The sequence below is a fragment of the Telopea speciosissima genome, chromosome 10, assembly GCF_018873765.1.
Source record: "Telopea speciosissima isolate NSW1024214 ecotype Mountain lineage chromosome 10, Tspe_v1, whole genome shotgun sequence".
Classification (NCBI taxonomy): Eukaryota; Viridiplantae; Streptophyta; class Magnoliopsida; order Proteales; family Proteaceae; genus Telopea; species Telopea speciosissima.
Genome location: NC_057925.1, coordinates 48,374,403 through 48,394,717, shown reverse-complemented (window position 1 = coordinate 48,394,717; position 20,315 = coordinate 48,374,403). Strand labels below are relative to the sequence as shown.

The window sequence follows — 20,315 nt, the reverse complement described above, 5'->3', positions numbered from 1 at the left end:
TCAAAACTATATATTAGAAAACCTCAATTAATTTTGATATTTAAAGAACTATAGAAGTCTCTTTCTTCATTTGGAGGTTCTTCAGGTTTCTACAACCCTGAGAAAGCATGTTTCGGATAAAGACAGACAAAGAAAAAGGTTAAGAGACAGAGAACATTCAAAGGGTTTCTTGATTAAAATGTCTAATATGATTCTTATCTATCTAACCCTTAATGGGTTTCCAACTAAGCCAATAACTTTGTTTTTTTTTGTTTTTTTCTTGTTTTTTTTATGAAAGTGATGAGTTGTGCTTGGACCTAAGTTAAGACTTCTCCTTCTTTGAGTGGCTGTTGTTGGTTTGAGTAGGTAAGGCCATGTTTGAAGGCTAAATTATCAAAAACCTAACAATGCCTTCTCATTTTCTTCTATTTTTTTTTTTTTTTTTTTTTGGGTGGGGGAGGGGTGTTGGAAAAAAATCTAAATGTCACCAATGAATGATACGCACATGGTGACGATTACATTTTATGAAATCAAACACAAATTCATTTTAGGGATAGGGTGAGGAGTGACAAAATGGTTTCGTACATAAAAGGTAATTTCATGTGAATAGTACAGAAGAAGAAAGAGTGTGTTAGTGTAATCTTTATTCTCTATTGATAGTAAAACAGATTTCATCTCATTGTAGATATAGATAATTTTATCGAATCACATAAATCCTTGTGTGAATTGTGTGATTTACGATTTCCATTCCTTTTTACATCGTTTTAAGTTCTCGTTTTCTACATATCCTCCTCGGTTTATTAAGAGAATTTTTTCCCCTCATTTTATACTGGATGACCCAAAGAGTTCACCAGATAGGTTTTTTTTTCCCCCTTTTTCTTTGTGTAATTTAAGGTCATACCTTTAGAGTTAGGGGTATCAAAATCGAATCTAAACGAGTTAGATTGATTGAAATTGACTGAACAAAATTGAACCGAATCGAACCCTTGTTAGATGGTTTCCCATTGTAGTTTTTGGAGACTGATCAAAAATCAAACCAATGAAACCGATCAAATGGTCTGACCAAATCAGAAACCAAACCCATAGGAAATCTATAAGAGAGAAAACTGATATAACTCCGACCAAAACCGAACTTCAGCTTAACGTTTGATTTCGGTTTGGATTGAAACCAATTGACACCCTTACTTCGAGCAGGTCAAGGGCTGATGTTCTCTATAGGCCATCACAAAAATAACTGAGTAGGTTTTGTAGCCACTTCTTTAATCAACAAGAAAGGCAACATACCCAAGCCCAGCCCATTGTAAAGAGAATCTCTTCAGCTACAAGATCTGACCCTTTGATTGAACCCTGAAGAATATTTATGAGTGTACATAGTTGGGGACAAGAGTTAATGATGAGACTTGCTGCTTTAAAAGTCCAATCATAACGTCAAATCACCATAGATGTAGAGAATCTCTCCACCTTGATGATGTTCGGAGATATGGAGATTATAAGATTTAATTCATATAATGTGCTATTAAATTCTTAATCGAGGCACTAACCATTTCTTATTCAAATCAAGGTTTTAAATCTTGTACTATAGATCAGATGGGATACTAATATTCTCCTAACACAAATATGGTTCAACCGATCTTAGCCAGATTCTCTCCAATGAGGGCATCACCAATGAGCATCCAACGGTTGGGCTGCCTGAGTGTGCTGATTCCCGACGCCCAGTGGGATGTGTGCCAGGCAGCCTAGCTGTTGGATCCCTCATTGGAGTGATCTCATCATTGGAGAGGATCCCAATCCATCTTAGCCAATACCTCATGAAATATCAGTAGTATTGGCCAAGATCAGGTGGATCGGTGTCATCTAATTTTCAAGATTTAAAATCATATCATTAATGTAGTTTGAAGTGGTCATCTGGATCATGAAACATTGAGCTTAGGTCACATGATATAATACATCCATTGTAACTTTTAGGGAAAAGGTTCGCTAAACCGCCAGGGAAGGGTACGTTAGCACCCTTTTTTTTTCTCGCACGTGAAATAACCTCACTATCCGCTTTTATAGAAACAATTCTATCGTACTTCATTGGTGCACTCCTCTACACCGCTTGCTCAAAGAATCATTTCCTTATTTTTTTTAATGGGGAATGAGATTGTTGTCTGGACCTCTAGAGCTTAAACTTTGTTGATATGTTGATGTCATCATCCATTTGTCTACTACTACGTTATAACTTTTTTTTTTTTGGTAAATTACTAAATTATAACTCAGTACCAGCTTTCTATATAGACATATAAAGCTCTAAAAATTAGACTAAAATTCAAAATTGAAAACTTTGGAGATATTTTATTTTTAATTATTGAAAATAGAAGGAAGAAAATCCTAAGAACATCCTAGGACTGGGCCAAGCTGGGCTACAGCCTACAAGGATTAAGTTTTCCTTTATTTGTGTTGAATAGAGAATCTCATCACCATTGATGATGTCAACTATGAATGGACCTGGGTTCATCATGAACTCCCACCCCTATCGTCTGAGGTTGGAAATATCTTTCATTAATCCAATTTGAAGGTCAGGTCCCATGGTTGAAGAAACTAGGTCCCTGAGTATAGTTTTCTCGCTCGATCTTCTTCTTCTAACATTCGCCTAGTAGTGATAGTAACTCGATTGTAGTCAATATAAGGGTTTCAAATTAGACCGGCCTATTAAATTGATTGGATCGGATCGAATCAAAATCGACCGAATGAAATCCTTATTGTTTGCCTGTTTGGTATGCTTTTGGTTTTTTGAAACCGCTAAAAGACCGAAACTAATGAACCGACCAATAAGACTGATAAAAACCGAAATACCCAATAAAATTCAGTTTTTATTCTATCGTTTTTACATATGAAAAAATTGAGACCAGACAAGGACTGTTAAAAAGCAACCGGTAACAGATTGAAACCAACCAGACCGATAACTGTCGGTTTTGGTTTTGTTTTTTGTTTTTGTAGACCGAACATCTTATCAATTCGGTTTTAATTTGACTGGATACGCAAACAAATTGAAAACCAACCGGACCGAATCAACTGTTTGACACCCTCACACCCCTACCATTCGGTTTGATCAGGCAGCGAGGAAGGAGGAGATGAGAAAAAAACACCTAAAACTATACAAATTAATGAAATGTAAACTACCCCACAACCGCAGCTTCGTATGAACTCCCACCCATTAGATTTAGAATGGTTTGAATAAATCTAAACCCTCCATTTAGCATAAGACAATAAATTGTGGTGATCAGACAGATCAGTATTGGAACTTGGAAGGTTAATTAAGGCCAACGGGTTGGGGACTTCGGGTGGGAATGTGGGATAGTCAATCCGGTCCTTATCAAAAAAAAATGGATAGTCAATCTGGGCTGGTGTTGGGCAGCCGTGTCTAAAAACTTTTTGCTTTTTTTATTTGAGTTAATGAAGAAACCCTTAAACTTGCCCGAATTTATGGCTCAAACCCAAAGGAAAACCCCGGTTACACGAAGCCTCCTCCCAAAAGGAGAAATTTCAATCAATTCTACAGACACTTTCTTATAAAGTGATCCTTAACTTCTTCGTGAAAATAAAGTTATCTTTCTTATGCTTCCCTTTGAATGCCAAAATGGCATAAATAGCGTAAAATTGAGAGAGACACAAAGCAAAGGACTAAGACCAGTGGATATCAGTGTTCTAAGTATGGGTATCGTATTGGCTATATCGGCTGATATGTATCGGTATTGTTGGAATCAGATAATGATATTATTGGAATTTTTTAAAATATTGATGTGGATTTTTAGTCCCACATCGGCTATGGAAAGAAAGTTCGTTGGATTTATATGTGTTAGTAGTTAGTAGTTATTATTATCACATGTAATGCTAGAAGAGATTGTACGGTGCACTTACGAGCGAGGACGATAACCGTCCAAGCGCGTGTGCGTGAGGCGCAATATGGCGCTTTGATTACGCACTTTACACTTCGCATCGTCGCAGTATGTCACCTTAATCTTTTCGAGATCGACGGTGTCTGATCAAAGGGTGCTTGGATCGATCCGACCATTGGATTGGTGGCTGATCAAAGAGGGAGTACATGCAACCCACACGATCAGCCAAGGGAGCCCAGCCCAATAGTCATGACCTGTTAGGTCAACCCATATGAGCCAATGGGTGTGACCCATCCGAACAGGCTTTGTGGGCCTATAAATGGGCCACGAATTCTCTCAGTCCAAAAACATAAAAATAGCTTCACAGTGTTACTGTCTCTGCAACCAGTAACAGTCCGGCTGTAGGATTAGGAGGGTGCAAATACCGTCTTAAGGACAGAACGATTTCGTTCGACTCAGGCCATCTTTCTGTCCTCTCCCTTTTTGTTACAGATTTCTAACAGATATGATATCGATTCGAATAGACGGATACAACTGAAAAATGTTTTTTTTTTTTTAAACAAAAAATCAAGAAATCAGTTTTTGATATCGAATTGAATCAATACGGATTAATTCAATTGATATGAATTGGTATCGGTATCAGATAAGACCGATACAAGTACCGTTAATGTTAACTAAAACCATGGCGGGTATAATTTGTGCGTGCAACCATCTCGGTATCAATACCTGTATCATTCTCAGCCGATATGGACCTGGCATATTGGGATGGATTAGATCATTTTGCCCTTCAAAAATATTGATACCTTGGTTTTTTTGCTATTTTCCCTTCTTTTATACCAATACCACCATAATGGCATTTGTCATATACCAATACAACTAATATGATATTAATACCTAAAACTGTCCGTGTCATGTCATTCTTTTTACATATGCATTAAGAGAAAAAGAACATTGCCAAATCGCGTGACCCCTACCTATACCCTAACACCGGAGCATATAAAATTACCATTCCATCTCCTTAGAAATAAAAAATCTCAATGTTGATGTCTCTATGTGCTCTCATTGGCCCCATGTTGATGCAAGAGCAACGGGACAGTCAGCGATGTGTTGCCAATTTGTGAATGGAACCCAAGAAGAGGAAAAAACAGATGCGTTTCCTAATCTTCAATCCATACAGGACTTTGAGGCTGGCTTGGAAGGAGAGGAGGAGAAAAAAGGGGGAAGAAAAGGAAGAAATTCTTGCCCATTAAATAATAAAACTGGTTCACAAAAGGTTAAGAAAGTATCATTCAAATTCCATTTGGCTTTCGGCATCGGTTTCCATCATATTCACATGTCTTCTTCTCACATATCTCATTAATTAATTAATTAATATATCCCTATCCTTGGCTGAAGAGTCAGATGAAATGCTTTTTTGGAATATAAAAAAAACAAAAAAAAAAACATGAGTCTTAATGACAATAATGCTCTTTACCCTTGTCCTCGGAATAAGGGTTTGTGTTTTGCCATCCCTAGGGTTTTAGGCAAGATTGAGCTCCTCTCTAGGGAGTCCAGTGCACAAGGAGTGCCAGGGGGCATCCAGTGATTGGCCCGTTGGGCCATGATACACACATCCTGATGGTTGGTTGGACATGCATCAGGATGTGTGCAACATAGTCTAGCCCTTGGATGATCTCTTGGGTATTCCTTGGGTGATAGGCTCCCTGGAGACGAGCCGGATCCTAATAGGCAAGGTTTCAAATATTGGAATCAAAGATTGAATTGGCTGAAGCCAATTTTAATTGGATCAGAATCAATCGGAATTGATTCGACTCAATCGATTTTAAGCTATTTAGAGGTGAAAATGGGATCAGCTTTAAGATTAAGAATTGGCTTGATCTGATTTAAGTTGGATTAAGAAGAAAATGACTAGGAATCGACGGATCTAGATTGGATCTGTCAATCCAATTTTGATTCAAGCACGAACAATTAAGATTAGTGTCAGTCGATTATGATTCAGATATGCCCGATTCACTGATCCAATTCTTGATTATTGAAACCATGGTTTTAGATATGGATCATATAAGCCGACATGTATAAATATCATCGGAGGCAGATAATGATAAGATTGTTTGTATCTACCCAAAAAAATATATATATTTAAGTAAAAGTGATTTTTTTAGGGAAAACTACGAGAGTAGACAGTATTATGTTTTCTTTTACAAAAGTAATTACTTACTATTTAGTTTAACAAAGTTGGACAAAATTGAGTTTTCTTTTACCAAACTAACCAATAGAGTGGTTATTGGACAGTTTTTACCCTTGAGGACAATGAAGGGGAACGTTGGTCATCTTCTTCTTCCTCTCGCCCCACCCCACACCTGCAACCTCACTTGCTGCCCAGTTCCTGGTTAAGTCAGGGTTTGTATTTAGAGATTCTAACATGCCAAGGGGAAGTTTGGTTGAATCTCCATTTCCGATGAAGCAAACCCTACCCTACCACACATATTGTTCAGGTCCTGAGGTCAACCTCGCAACCGATTCCTGTTTGGGTTTAGGGTTCACAAAGATAGCGTTTGACGAAGAAGGAGACGATGAGAAGCCTAATCCTAACAAACACTATAGTCTTGGCCCCAAGGTCTTTGATTGGAACGAGCAGCGAGTGAAATGGACCTTGATTTCCCCAATTTCAATGCTCCGAACAAGCCTAGGGTTCTATTCGTTTCAGAGTCCTCGCCAAACTCATATGAGAATCCATTCGGTGCTCATTACCTCTTGAAGTCGATCAAGAACAAGATTGATTACTACAATATGGCATTTCTTGATGCTGAGATGGTGAAAGAACCAGTTCGTGTTCTTGTTACAAGAGGGACAAACTGAACAGAAAAATCCTCACTCTCATTTCTCAGATCTGAGTTTATTACAGTACTGCAATCTTGCATTTCTTACTGTCTTTTGTATTAATCGACCAAAGTGTTTACAAAAATATTGTTTTTTGGCAAGTTAAATGGATCAATGAACATATGTGATTTTCCATTTGATATTAGTTGTGATACTTGATTTCTCCATGTACTGTATTGAATCAGAATGAGATTTTAATGGAATATGCGACATAATTGTTTGATTCGAGTAATCGATTTTTCACTGTTTGATCTTACTCAAGGGGATGGGGCAGGATTGCAGGGAATGCAGGGGTGGGGTGTAAGGAAACACCGGGACGGATCGGATGAACGGTGGCGGAGAGTGTAGGGGGTGGGGTGGGGTGGGGTGGGGTGGGGTGGGGCGGGGCGGGGCAGGGGAGGGTTGGGGGGTTGCAGGTCTAGGTGGGATGTGGGGTGGGAGGGGTGATCGGAGATGGAGATAGAAGGGTAAACCTGTCCAAAAATGTAAATGGTTGATGGAGGAACACTGTATTGGTTAATTTGGTAAAAGAAAACTCAATTTTGGTGTTTTTTTTTGTAAGAAAACTCAATTTTGTTTAGTTCTCTTAAACTAATGGGATTTCTATTTTGGGGATTGCTAGAGCCCTAGAAATCCGTTATGGATCAGGGTTTTTAAAATTGGTATCAGATACGCTTACAGATCTCAATCGATACCAATCCAAATCTCCTTGTATCGATCGTTAACTCCACCAGTTGTTGAAGCATATTTCTATTTTGGGGAAGATGAGGGTAAAAGGGTTTTTTCATATTATGAATAAATAGATCAGGGTAATTAGATCTTTTCAAATTTATAAATATAAAAGAAATGGTAGAATGGTCAAGTTTTTAGCACTTAACGGCTAAATTTTATGGTTTGGATTTCTCTGAAATTAAGGGGGTAAAGTAGGGATGATACGTGGAATTTACAAGGGTGATACGTGGATTTTTCAAAACCTTAGGGGATACGGAATATTGGATGCATTATAGGGGTACATGTACTTTACCCTTTAATAAATGGATTTCTTAACATATTACCTTTGATCTGTACCGATCCATCGATACAGATCACTCTTGAATTTGGATTGGGGACCGCCAATCCCAATTATGAATCAGGCAATTCCACCAATCTGATTCTGAATCCTAAAACGTTAAGTATGGATCGGCCGATTCGGATCAACATAGTTCTTGTTCTTTTGGGGTTAAATCGAACAGAGTTCGAGATTATTAAAATCATATGCTATACTTGCCGATTCAACCGATCTAATTCCAATTTGTGAAACCCTCGGGCGCCATGATCGATTACCAAAACCTCCTAAGCACCAGATTTTTTAAATATAAAAAACTTCTTGAGTGCCCTTTTTGACTCGTAAATCAAATCATCCACGTGAAAGCAATCGTCACGTATATAATTACAAACTTGATTTGAATACCTCATCTGTAATTCTCTGCTATCCATAGATCCTCAGAAAAAAAATGATTTTGATTTTTTTTCTAGGGTTTCTATACCAGAGAAGGGTAAGGGCGGCTCCAGGTTCCATGATCCGTAGAACATAAATTTTTTAGAAGAGTAAATTACTCTCCCCTCCCCTCGATTGTACTCGAATGATAAACCCCTCCCCTGGGTATTGAGTAATGACTCTCCCCTCCCTTGCATTAACAGGATTCTATCAATCGTATACATTCTGTAAAAAATGGTTGTTAAGTGATGACATCACCCAAAATATTTTCTTTTAAACTTCAAAATGCCCTTGTGTTTGTGATATTCCAATAATACCCTTAACCATATCAAAACCCTAAAAACTTAGCCACCATCGCCGCCACCACTTCCGTAGCCACGGTCACCACCACCGCCGCTCTCACGAGGTCCAAAATGAGACCAACGCCATTGATGGTGATGATGAGAAAGCTATGGGGATGCAGAAAGGGAAGACCATAGAAGATCCACATTACACAGTTCAGTATAGATGCAAGAAACGGAATAGGTTTGAAACCCTCCACCGCCTTCTTCCATACCTTGTATATGGTTAAAACAGGGAGAGATAGAGAGAGAGAGATGCGAAGAAGAGGGAAAATTCCAATTGGATGTGTTTTGAATCACTTTGAATTAAATTCCTTGTATGTGTTTCATGGTTTAGGTTAAAATTTCAGATGAATCAGTATGGCTATTGAGAACAAGCAACCTCCATCTAGGTTGTTCATGAAACCCACTCTCTCTCTCTCTCTCTCTAGCTTTCCCTTGATGAAGTCCTCTCTCTTTGTTTTTTAATGTTTACATTTCTTCCCCACTGAAATTTATTCTGTGCTGTGCAGTTCAGGAGAATCAGGATTTACACATCTACAGTGGTGCAGAGATTGAGAAGCAATGAAGAATGTCTCCTCTTTAGCTGCCGAGACATGTGAGACACCAAGACCTCTTTTGAGCAACTTTTTGGGTTCTCCTTCATACTGGTGAACCCCAACGATATTGTTGCTCCCATTAGTTTTGTGTGTTTAAGGTTTCTTTAAGATGTGCATTTTTTACTGCTTACTGAAAGAACTCTATTTTTATTGTGTTGTTTTGTGTGCAATTCAAGCAATTAATTGTCTATGCTATACAGTCGTGGCATCGTCTTTCTGTTTTCCTTGCACTATTGAAGTCTTTGTTCTGGGTGCTCAGGCGAATGATGGCTGAAACAGAGAACAAGCAAACAATGGCGAAATTCGCGACCCAGTAAACTCAAAGCATCATTGGATGAGAAGCGGCCTAGAATCTCTTCTGGTGAGCGATTAAAATCACAATAGCTAGATGCGTTAGCTTGTACTAGCGGTATTCAATTCAATTCGATTCGATTTGGAGTTGCAGAAGGAGGAGGAGGAGGAAGAAGAAGAAGAAGGGGGCTTAGAGGGCAATATAGTCTTTTTATAACACTTAATAGCCATTTTTTGACGGAATGGGTACGGTTGATAGAATCTTATTAATGCAGGGGAGGGGACAGTCATTACTCAATACCTAGGGGAGGGGTTTATCATTCAAGCATAATCGAGGGGAGGGGGTAGTAATTTACTCTTTTTAGAAAGAGAACGCCACTCGGTTGTGTAAATGCACACCGCCGCCTCTTTGCCTTTGCCTTGACACAAGAGACACCCCTATGTTAAGCATAGGGACGGCGTGTCTGGTGCAACTGGTGGTATTCTTTCTCTTAAATATTTTTGGAAAGAGAACACTGGTTAATCGTGTAGCACACGCCATCCTTGCATCCAGACAGAAGGGTAAGCAAAATGACCGCCACTGCTCCTATGTTTGGGCGCAGGGGTGGTGTGCGTTGCGCAACCGGGTGACGTTATTTTTTTTTTTTTTTTTTTTGTTTTGTTTTAAGTAAATTACTTATACACCCCCTGAGGTTTTTTTTCGTTTACTTGTACATCCCCTTGTTTTTAAAATCTTATTTACAGACCCCTGGGATTAGGGTTGTCAATTGATCTAGTTCTGGGCTATCAGTTCCGATCCTTATCGGTTCCGACTCTAAGGTGTCAAAACCATAATCAGAGAAATAAGCTTACCAAATCCAAATCTGAGACTCAGGATTGTTAACTAATGGGTGGTCCGATTCCGATTCCTAATCGATTCCAAATATTATTGAGCCTAAAACAAGGACAATGAAAGTTTATCTAATAAAACGGGAGATTCATCATACATATGTATAGTCTTGTATAATGCAAAATAAAGAAATTGATGCATATATAAATAAGGAGACAGTTTTAAGAGTTCATGATTTTCATTTCAAACTCAACTCATATACTGATGACTTAAGAACAACAAAAGAACGCCTCTTAAAAGTCCAAAGCAATGTAATACTATTAGTAGGTTAGGGTTTAAAACCTCTTAGATTTTTAGAATTCTAATTTTTCATTCAATTTGTTTACATATCATCTGATTTCAACGGTTCCGGTGCTATCGGGTCCTTAATGGGCTATCAGTTCTGGAGCCTTTGGGAGACCCGGACCAAAACCGACCAGGACCACGATATCATTAAGACCAGATCTGTCCCACTAAGTTATTGGGTGGTCCGGTTTCAATTCCTGTCGGTCTAAACGGTTTCGATCCTAAATTGACACCTCTACGTGGGACTGACGATGTTAGTTTTACAATGTAAAAGTATAGCCTTTGTACATCTTTTTCAAAGTAGCCAAAAGTAAAATTATCTTTGTACCCTTATTCCATTTCCAACCTTTAAATAACAATTTAGAACTATTTAAGTATGTCAGGAATTCAATCTGGTTTCCATTACGTGCCACAATTTGCCCTAATTGAATCACTCACATTGATAACTATGCACAAATCCTCAAAACCTAAGTCAATAATCCTTTTCATCCTCCAAACAAAAGCATCCTAAAAAATCTGGCCCTTGAAGCTCTCAACAATTTGCCATTGGTGTTGAAGCAACGGAAAATTGGACAAGAAATCCTTGTAAGGATGTCTTCTCACTAACAGTTCGTGAACCTCTTTGGCCCTGAGATACCTATTCGTAGGCTCAACAAACATTGACTCATCAAGGCAACCCCAGATATTCTCCGGCGTATCGACAAGGTACTTCAACGATTGGCGATCCCGTAGATCCAAAGCCTCGAAGGATCAGGAGTTAATTTTGGAGATCCAGCAAGGGAGACAGTCGAGAGTGAACAAATTCCTTCATAGATCGTTGTAATGTTGGCAGAGATAGATTCACAAGAAGATTTCATCTGTACCACAACAATGACTACCTTCGACTAAAGTGGCAATGGCTACCTTCGATTGACGCAGCAATGGCTACCGTAGCAGTAGAACGAAAGAGGAAAGAAGAGGAAAGAAGAGGAAAGAGTTCTCAAGCATGAATTAAGACAACCAATTCATAAGGGTATTTTAGTCATTTACTAATTTATGACCTGACATAGGGATGTAAATCGAATTCGGTCGGACAGTGGCATTATCATATTCGTATCCAATTATATTCGGACAGATTCGGATAATATCCTATCGATTTTCGGATAGTGATTTTTTGAATACAGGTTCTCCTAAATGGATATGAATACGGATCGAATACGATTTTTCGACTATCCGTTGACATATTTACCATTTTTATGATGAAGGTTAGGGTTGAGACTTGAGAGTTCAGTAACTACCATTTCTTCTACTCTTCTTAGTCTTTTATTCTCTTACGTTTTTAACTTTTGATTTTTTAATAGATATATAATTCCATGTATCACATTGCATAAAACAATATATATAAACCAATAGTAAATCTAGAAAAAGAATCACATTATCTTAAGGGGGAAAGTTTTCATACACGGCTTACACAGCCGTGTATGAGAGAGGGTCTCTCACAAAGAGTTGGAAAAGTCATAAATCCCCACCCATTAGTTAATGCCTTGAAACTCTCACCCTCTCACATACACGGTTTACACGACCGTGTATGAAAACTTTTCCCTTATCTTAACTTATAAATTTATAAAAATAAGATAACAAAATACAATAAGGTAACTTAAAAGGATAGACAAACACAAAGTTATATTTCAAATATTTTATTACTATCGGACTACTAAACGAATCGGATAATAATCGATCGGATAGGGGGATTATTATATTCGTATCCGATTAGTTTCGGACAGATTCGGATTCTCCTAAACGAATACGAACACGGATTTACGAATATCCATTTACATCCCTAGCCTGACATTATCACTTAACATGTTCATCCTAACGGAGTGGGTATTTCGTTAATCCTAAGGGGGTCTCTAAGTAAGGTTTTAACAAAAAAAAAAAGAAGAAGAAGATATTTTCGTAAATAAATTGTGAAGTACAGGGACTTGTGGAGAGAAAAAGAAGAGAGGGAGGTTACTTTGGGTAATTCACTGCTACACACACTCGCAAACTCATAAGTTAGGTCTCTGTTATATTTATGAGAAGACATGAAAAGGAAAGCGAACTCCGTAGAAAAAATTTTACAGTAATGAAAACTGAAAAGGAATCCGAAAAAAAAAACATTTTCCAGCAGAGAATCTTTGCAGAGGAGGATAACCTCCAATAATCTCTCTCTCTTTTGAGTGTGTTTGAGGTAAGCTACAAATTACGAAGGCCACAACAAGCCTTAAGCAGTAACAACTAAGAAGAGCTCCGTCGATCAGCCATGGCGATCCAAGAAAAGCTTCTGAAATTCAAGTATCACTTCATCTTCGGAATCATTGTCTCAGTTGTGTTCCTGTTGCTGGTTCTGCTTGCGCCCAGATTCGTAGATGTGATCGTTTACTTTTGGCCCCTCCTTCTCTCTACAGCCATTTGTCTCGCCGCCGTCGTCGTCTTTGGTTTGGTATCTCCGATTGAACCTGAAGCTTCCGTAGAGAAAGCCGGAGAAGGTCTCTTAGATTACGTTGCAGGACAACCAGCACAGGTGGAAGAGGAAACCCTGAAATCTGAGAGTAATGAAATGGGTTTCGAATCTCGAGTTTCAGATGAGTAGAATAAAACCCTATTTCTCTTTTTTTCATTCTCTTCTCGTTCTCTGTAACTCTAATTTCTTTCCTTTTTTCTGGTTTTCTAAGCAACTGGAAGAACATGAAAATGTAAATTTCAGGAAGATTAAAAATAATATTATAATTCGCAATTATTATTCTCAGATCAGATGACAATAATGGCATCTCCGCCCCTACTTTCCCCACCTTTCGCTTTCTTCTTTCTTTTTTCTTTGAACTTTTGATCTGATTTGCCTTTTCGAATTCGTCGTTATTCTTCGTTTGGTGCTGTTACTACTGTGACTTTTTTTTGGCCTTTTTCTTCCTTTTCGGTCTAAAATACGCAGGAGGCATACTACGCATACCCAATTGGGGGGGGGGGGGGTTATTGGGAATTATGGTAATGGCCGAATGGGTTTCCACGTAGGGAGCCCAATAAGAATGGTCTCTATCTCTCTCTTTGAAACTGAGTGAATGTGTTAATTTACTAGTAGACCCTACATTATTTATTGCGGTTAGAAAAAAATAACTCTCATAATATGAGGTTATAATAGTCTTTTGAATGTGTGTATTGGAACCTATGCACCGACATTAATATTTTAGTTTTATTATCCCTGTAATTATATTACTCCATTAATATAACTGTGTTTATCATTTAATAAATCTAATATATATAAGTTACTATTGACCCGTATCAGTATTGTATTGGTATCGGGTTTGATGATATTGATACGATACTAATACCTTGATCCATGAGTGAGATGATGGTTTTAAGGGAGAGGGTTGAACATGCTGCCAGCTTTGGACAAACTAATAACAGACACCAATCATAGAGCTACTGGACACAAGAGAGCAAGAGTCTTTTCCAAAGGGGGAAGAGAGAGGATGACACATGCTAATCACCCGGCTTGCCCAGTTTTTCTCCTAGGTTAATTTTGTTTCCATACAAATCCCTCATCCCCTTGTAAATGGCAAAAATAGAACAGGTGGTTGGCTCTCATATGTACGTACACACGCGGAGATGATCCATTCTCCTTTTCCAAAAGGGGAGGATAGAGGATGACACATGCTAGTCACCCTGGTGACATGCCAAGCTTTTCCCCTAGCTTTAAATATTAACCTTGTATCAGCCAATATGTTCAAGTATTGTTGGAGTTTGAGGTACCAATACAATACTAATGCAGATTTGATGGATTGGTAAAAGAAATGAATCAAGGCATCAGGCCATCCAAATCGACCTGATTATGCCCGATCGATAATGATATCATGCCATGTCACATACCGATATCAATATTTATAGGGGGTCTTGTTGATACCTCTCAAGTGTCAAACAATTTGTAATCTTCTGTTTTTTCTTTGGTTCTCTTACTATGATGTACAATTTTTTTGTAACGAGGATAATATTGTCATTTCACATAGATATGCAAAAAATGTATATGAGAATGATATCTTTTGATGATGATATAGTTATTTTATTTTCAAATTATTTTTTAAAATCTTTTTATATTCCTATTTTAAATAATTTAAAAAAAAAAGGAAGTTAGAAAACCAGAAGAAGAAGAAGAAGAAGAAGAAGAAGAGAGCAAAGTGGGTATTTCCCATTGAGTATTATTTAACTGGATCTTAGAAGAGGGCAAAATTAGTACTATACATTGTATTATTTAATATCGTCCGCCCAGGGGGTGCAATTATATAATTTAGAAACACAAAAGATTGTTCTATATTTAGTACAAATCTTAGGGGATGGCAGTGTAATTTTCCCTTGATTTATATATCTTTCTAATCTCTCCTCAAATTCAAATATTTTTGAATTTTTCTTTTTTTCTAGACATCCAAACATATATCCTTAGTGTGACGATCCGTACAAATCATATGTTCATCCCAATTAGCATCAATAGATCCATGAATCGACCAGCTTAGTGAAAGAAATTGTAGAAGAACCAGACTCGGACCACGCAGCCATGGCCTCTTCCTTCATCTTGTGAATCCGTTCTCTGAAAACCTTCCCGTCCTCCGATTCCATCAACGCTCTCACGCGTTTCTCAACCTCCGCCGCACACACCATCCCATCTTCGGATTCCTCCATTGGCATCGCCAATTTCATCTGTTCCACCAAAACTGCCCTGTTCATGTGCTGCTCAGCATAGAGAGGCCATGCCACTATGGGCACCCCTGCACATACCGCTTCCAACACCGAGTTCCACCCACAGTGAGTCACGAACCCTCCCACCGATTTCCGATTAAGCACTTCTACTTGCGGGGCCCACTCCTTGACCACAAGACCCCGGTCTTTGGTCCGGTCCAAGAAACCTTCCGGTAACAAAACATCCAAATCCGGATCTCCCGGTTCCATAGAAAAGTGTTTGTTATTGTCCTCTGAGATCGGTTTTCGCAGAGCCCACAAGAATCTCTGCCCACTCTTCTCCAACCCAACTGCTATCTCCTTCACCTGTGCCGTCGAGAACACACCTCGGCTTCCGAAACACAAGAACACAACGCTCTGACTCGGTTGCGCATCGAGCCATGACAAGGACTGATTTACACTTTCTTCACCCTCCACAGATTGATTAATTGGGCTGGCGATCAATGGTCCGATGGAGTAAACAGGTGGAGTTGGAGCCTCTGGTAAGCAGAGCCCATCAGTGATGGCTTTGATCACTCTTGAATCAAGGGATTCAAAAGTGTTCACTATAATTCCCTTTGACTTGGGTAGGCTAAAACTAATCTCTAAGAAATACGGGTAGCCCTCGTCATCTCGGTCCAGCAACGGTACGGGCATGTGCGGGGCTGGGATGGGCGGCAAGCCCGGGAAATACAGATTGGTCGTGGTGAGGTCCTTGAAGCTCTTGGTGGTTTGATTGTGGATGGTGGGGAGATAAAGCATGAAGTTGAGAAAGGTAGCACCTGCAGGGAAATAGTAGTATGTGGGGATGCCGAGATCAGATGCCACGCAGAAGGCAGGGGAGCAGAAGAAGTCCACGACAAAAGCTCGAACGGTGGAGGTTTCCGAGATGGTTTGAAGAGCATGAAGGAGGTTTGGGTTGTTGAAGCGAATAAGTTCGCTGCGGACTGCTGCGCGGCTTCGATTAGGAGAAGGTTTGAAGGACAGGCGAGGGAGATGGTGGAAGGTGATGGACGGGGGAGTTTCAGAAGCGCGGCGGAGGAAGGCGGTGACGTCTGGGGTGACAAATTGGTCTTCGGTGATGATGACGGTGACGGAGAAACGGTGATGGTATTGACGGTGAATGAGCTTACCTAGTTCCACGATTGATACCAGGTGGCCTATGGTCATAAGTGGGTATAACACTATAGTGCCTTCCATTTTTGTTTTTCTCCCTCTTTGCTTCTTCTGCTTAATTCCTTCAAATTAATCTCAAATAGAGGATCTAATAAGAGCATCCATTGAAGATAGCATCACTGCATGCGTCACCGTTTGAATGCTTTTCTTTGTTTAGTCAGCATTTTGACAGATTAGTACCCTTTGTAAGCGTGCCAAAAGAATTCTGTCCAGCACCCTGCTCGTGCTGCATGTGCAGCGCCGGACTTGGTGAGGTGTTTGGGAAGTGGTGACTGGTGAGATGGGCTTTTCACGCCTCATTGTGTTCGACGCTATACATGCAACCCAGGTAGGATGCTGGACTGGAGTCCAGTCCATAAGCGTGAGGCTAAGCTTATGTAGACAAAAACTTTGAGATGTCGTGAGAATTACGTAAGAAAGAAAACTTTAATTTGGGTCTACCTATTCCGCTTGAGCTACTCCCTCTAGAGTGAGTTTGATCCATGGGTAATAGTAAATGCTGTTGTTTTTTTCTATAAATATGGGGCGCTGTTCTCTATGCTGTAGCTGTAGCGCAGGCTGTGCCTAGGTACATGGGGGTGGATGCAATGATCACCCTAATAATAAGTGTTTGTTTTATTCCCTAATTCTTTTATTGTTTTTCCTATCAGCGATTCAATTTTAGTCATTGTTCTCATTTTCAAAACTAATTATATTTTTTTTATTAAAACAAGAATATCATATCAATGGAGAACTGTGAGAAAATTTCATCCTTACAAGATCAATCCAAAATTTTGTTTTAATTCTTGGAATGTGACAAAATAAAATCATATTGATAGAATTCAAGGGTCTTCCTAAAATTAAAGTAACGGTATAGTATATAATTAATTAGGATAATTATTTAATAATAAAAACCACCAAATTACAACCACAAAAAGCAAAATCCACATATCTTTATAAATACACAATATAGAATTAAAAAAAAAAAAAATTTTATAGCAAGAGAAAAGAGATAGAGAAAGGAAGGGAGAAAGAGAGAGCTACCCACTTTGCTTGCTCATTCCCCCCCCCCCCCTTAATCACTGACTTGTATCACGAAACAGGTTCAAAAAAATCTGAAAAGAACAGTGAATTGGAAAAATAGAGAGGATTGGAAGGATTCAAACAGACAAAAGAGGATTGGATGGAGAGGGAGATTATGAGATCTATATTGAGAAGCAAAACAGTTCCCAACGACATACCATCTAAATCCAAGGAGACCCCTTACAATATGTTATGTGGCTCATTTCAACAATTCAATGAGGAGAAGAATAAATGCTAGAGTAGAAAGAAGACTCCAATAACCTGCTCCTATTATACTGTTCTAATTTAAGAATATGATGTTCTACTTGATAAAATTAAAGGAGCATGTCTTGAAGTGGTAGAACCTTGCTGCGCGCCCTCTCTTAGGAGAAGGAAGGATGGAATGCCAAAATATAATCTAATAAGACCTTCAATATATAACCATAACCCCAATATAATAAAGAGTACTTGAAGAAGTGACTTATAATGTGAAAAAGCCACATGGCAACGGGATTGGTTTCATGGTATTTCAGTCGATGTTGATCAACTTGAATAGGTGAGCACCAAAAAAAAAGAAGAAAAATTTGAATAAAGCGTTCCAAACCACAAAAAATGGAGGCTTCGTTTGATTGTAAAGGGAATTAAAAGGAAGGAAAGTGAAATTTTCATATTTAAAAAAAGAAAATTTTTAATCATTACCTCATGTGACAGCATGTGACAATATATCTAACTCCAAATCATTTCATATTTGGTTATTAAATTTCACTTTACTTTGCATCAATTTTCCTTTGGTTTAAAATGTAAAATAAAATGATTACAAAAGTTTCTTTTTTAGGTTTGAAAATTTTCCCTTCCCTTCCCTTTAAATCCCCTCCCAACCAAACGGAATCGAAAATTTTATTTTAGAAGGGTTTGGGGGTTTTGGAGGAGGTAAAGAATTATTATCACTTCCAATTCCTTCAATTCCTATAATACGGGAGAGTGGATCCCACCTTGGGCAGTGTTTCAGACAGAGGGTAGGGTGGTTGTTTCCGCCCCCCATGTGAGGAATTGAAGTGGGCAAAGTTGGCATTTTACATTGTATTATTTAACACCGTTTGCTCAGGGGGTGCAATTGTATAATTTAAAAATACAGAGAATCGCTTTATATTTAGTACAAACCTTAGGAGGTGACAATGTAAATTTCCCTTGATTTATCTATCTTTCTCATCTCTCCTCAAATTCAAATATTTTTGAATTTTTCTTCTTTTCTTGACATTCAAACATATATCATTAGTGTGACGATCCGTAGAAATCATATGTTCATCCCTATTAGCATCAATAGATCCATGAATCGACCAGCTTAGTGAAAGAAATTGTAGAAGAACCAGACTCGGACCACGCAGCCATGGCCTCTTCCTTCATCTTGTGAATCCGTTCTCTGAAAACCTTCCCTTCCTCCGATTCCATCAACGCTCTCACGCGTTTCTCAACCTCTGCCGCACACACCATCCCATCTTCGGATGCCTCCATCGGCATCGCCAATTTCAACTGTCCCACCAAAACTGCCCTGTTCATGTGCTGCTCAGCATAGAGAGGCCATGCCACTATGGGCACCCCTGCACATACCGCTTCCAACACCGAGTTCCACCCACAGTGAGTCACGAACCCTCCCACCGATTTCCGATTAAGCACTTCCATTTGCGGGGCCCACTCCTTGACCACAAGACCCCGGTCTTTTGTCCGGTCCAAGAAACCTTCCGGTAACAAAACATCCAAATCCGGTTCTCCCGATTCCATAGAAAAGTGTTTGTTATTGTCCTCTGAGATTGGTTTTCGCAGCGCCCACAGGAATCTCTTCCCACTCTTCTCCAACCCAAGTGCGATCTCCTTCACCTGCGCCTTCGAGAACACACCTCGGCTTCCGAAACACAAGAACACAACGCTCTGACTCGGTTGCGCATCGAGCCATGACAAGGACTGATTTACACTTTCTTCACCCTCCACAGATTGATTAATTGAGTTGGCGATCAATGGTCCGATGGAGTAAACAGGTGGAGTTGGAGCTTCTGGTAAGCAGAGCCCATCAGTGATGGCTTTGATCACTCTTGATTCAAGGGATTCAAAAGTGTTCACTATAATTCCCTTTGACTTGGGTAGGCTAAAACTAACCTCTAAGAAATAAGGGTAGCCCTCGTCATCTCGGTCCAGCAACGGTTGGGGCATGTGCGGAGCCGGGATGGGCGGCAAGCCCGGGAAATGCAGATTGGTCGTGGTGAGGTCCTTGAAGTTCTTGGTGGTTTGATTGTGGATGGTGGGGAGATAAAGCATGAGGTTGAGAAAGGTAGCACCTGCAGGGACATAGTAGTATGCGGGGATGCCGAGATCAGATGCCACGCAGAAGGCAGGGGCGCAGAAGAAGTCCATGACAAAAGCTCGAACGGTGGAGGTCTCCGAGATGGTTTGAAGAGCATGGAGGAGGTTTGGGTTGTTGAAGCGAATAAGTTCGCAGCGGACTGCTGCGCGGCTTCGATTAGGAGAAGGTTTGATGGAGAGGGAAGGGAGGTGGTGGAAGGTGATGGAAGGGGGAGTTTCAGAAGCGCGGCGGAGGAAGGCGGTGACGTCTGGAGTGACAAATTGGTGTTCGGTGATGATGACGGTGACGGAGAAGCGGTGATGGTATTGACGGTGAATGAGCTTACCTAGTTCCACGATTGATACCAGGTGGCCTATGGTCATAAGTGGGTATAACACTATAGTGCCTTCCATCTTTGT

At 39.6% G+C, this 20,315-nt stretch overlaps 3 protein-coding genes across 3 annotated transcripts; 1 reads left to right on the top strand and 2 right to left on the bottom strand.

Annotated features, from left to right (window-relative positions):
* Nucleotides 1-12,829: 12,829 nt before the first annotated feature.
* On the top strand, nt 12,830-13,316 carry LOC122644139. Its single transcript, XM_043837753.1, has one exon. It carries the CDS (start codon nt 12,901-12,903, stop codon nt 13,228-13,230), a length of 330 nt encoding a protein of 109 aa, XP_043693688.1. The 5' UTR covers nt 12,830-12,900; the 3' UTR covers nt 13,231-13,316.
* A 1,771-nt stretch (nt 13,317-15,087) lies between these two features.
* LOC122644134 (UDP-glycosyltransferase 88F4-like) lies at nt 15,088-16,544 on the bottom strand. The gene has a single exon (XM_043837742.1). It carries the CDS (start codon nt 16,542-16,544, stop codon nt 15,114-15,116), a length of 1,431 nt encoding a protein of 476 aa, XP_043693677.1. The 3' UTR covers nt 15,088-15,113.
* A 2,334-nt stretch (nt 16,545-18,878) lies between these two features.
* On the bottom strand, nt 18,879-20,315 carry LOC122644135 (UDP-glycosyltransferase 88F4-like). Its single transcript, XM_043837743.1, has one exon. It carries the CDS (start codon nt 20,307-20,309, stop codon nt 18,879-18,881), a length of 1,431 nt encoding a protein of 476 aa, XP_043693678.1. The 5' UTR covers nt 20,310-20,315.

Excerpts from the sequence above, each read along its gene's own strand:
- LOC122644139 (XM_043837753.1), top strand. The coding sequence starts at position 12,901 with ATGGCGATCCAAGAAAAGCTTCTGAAATTCAAGTATCACTTCATCTTC.
- LOC122644134 (XM_043837742.1), bottom strand. The coding sequence starts at position 16,544 with ATGGAAGGCACTATAGTGTTATACCCACTTATGACCATAGGCCACCTG.
- LOC122644135 (XM_043837743.1), bottom strand. The coding sequence starts at position 20,309 with ATGGAAGGCACTATAGTGTTATACCCACTTATGACCATAGGCCACCTG.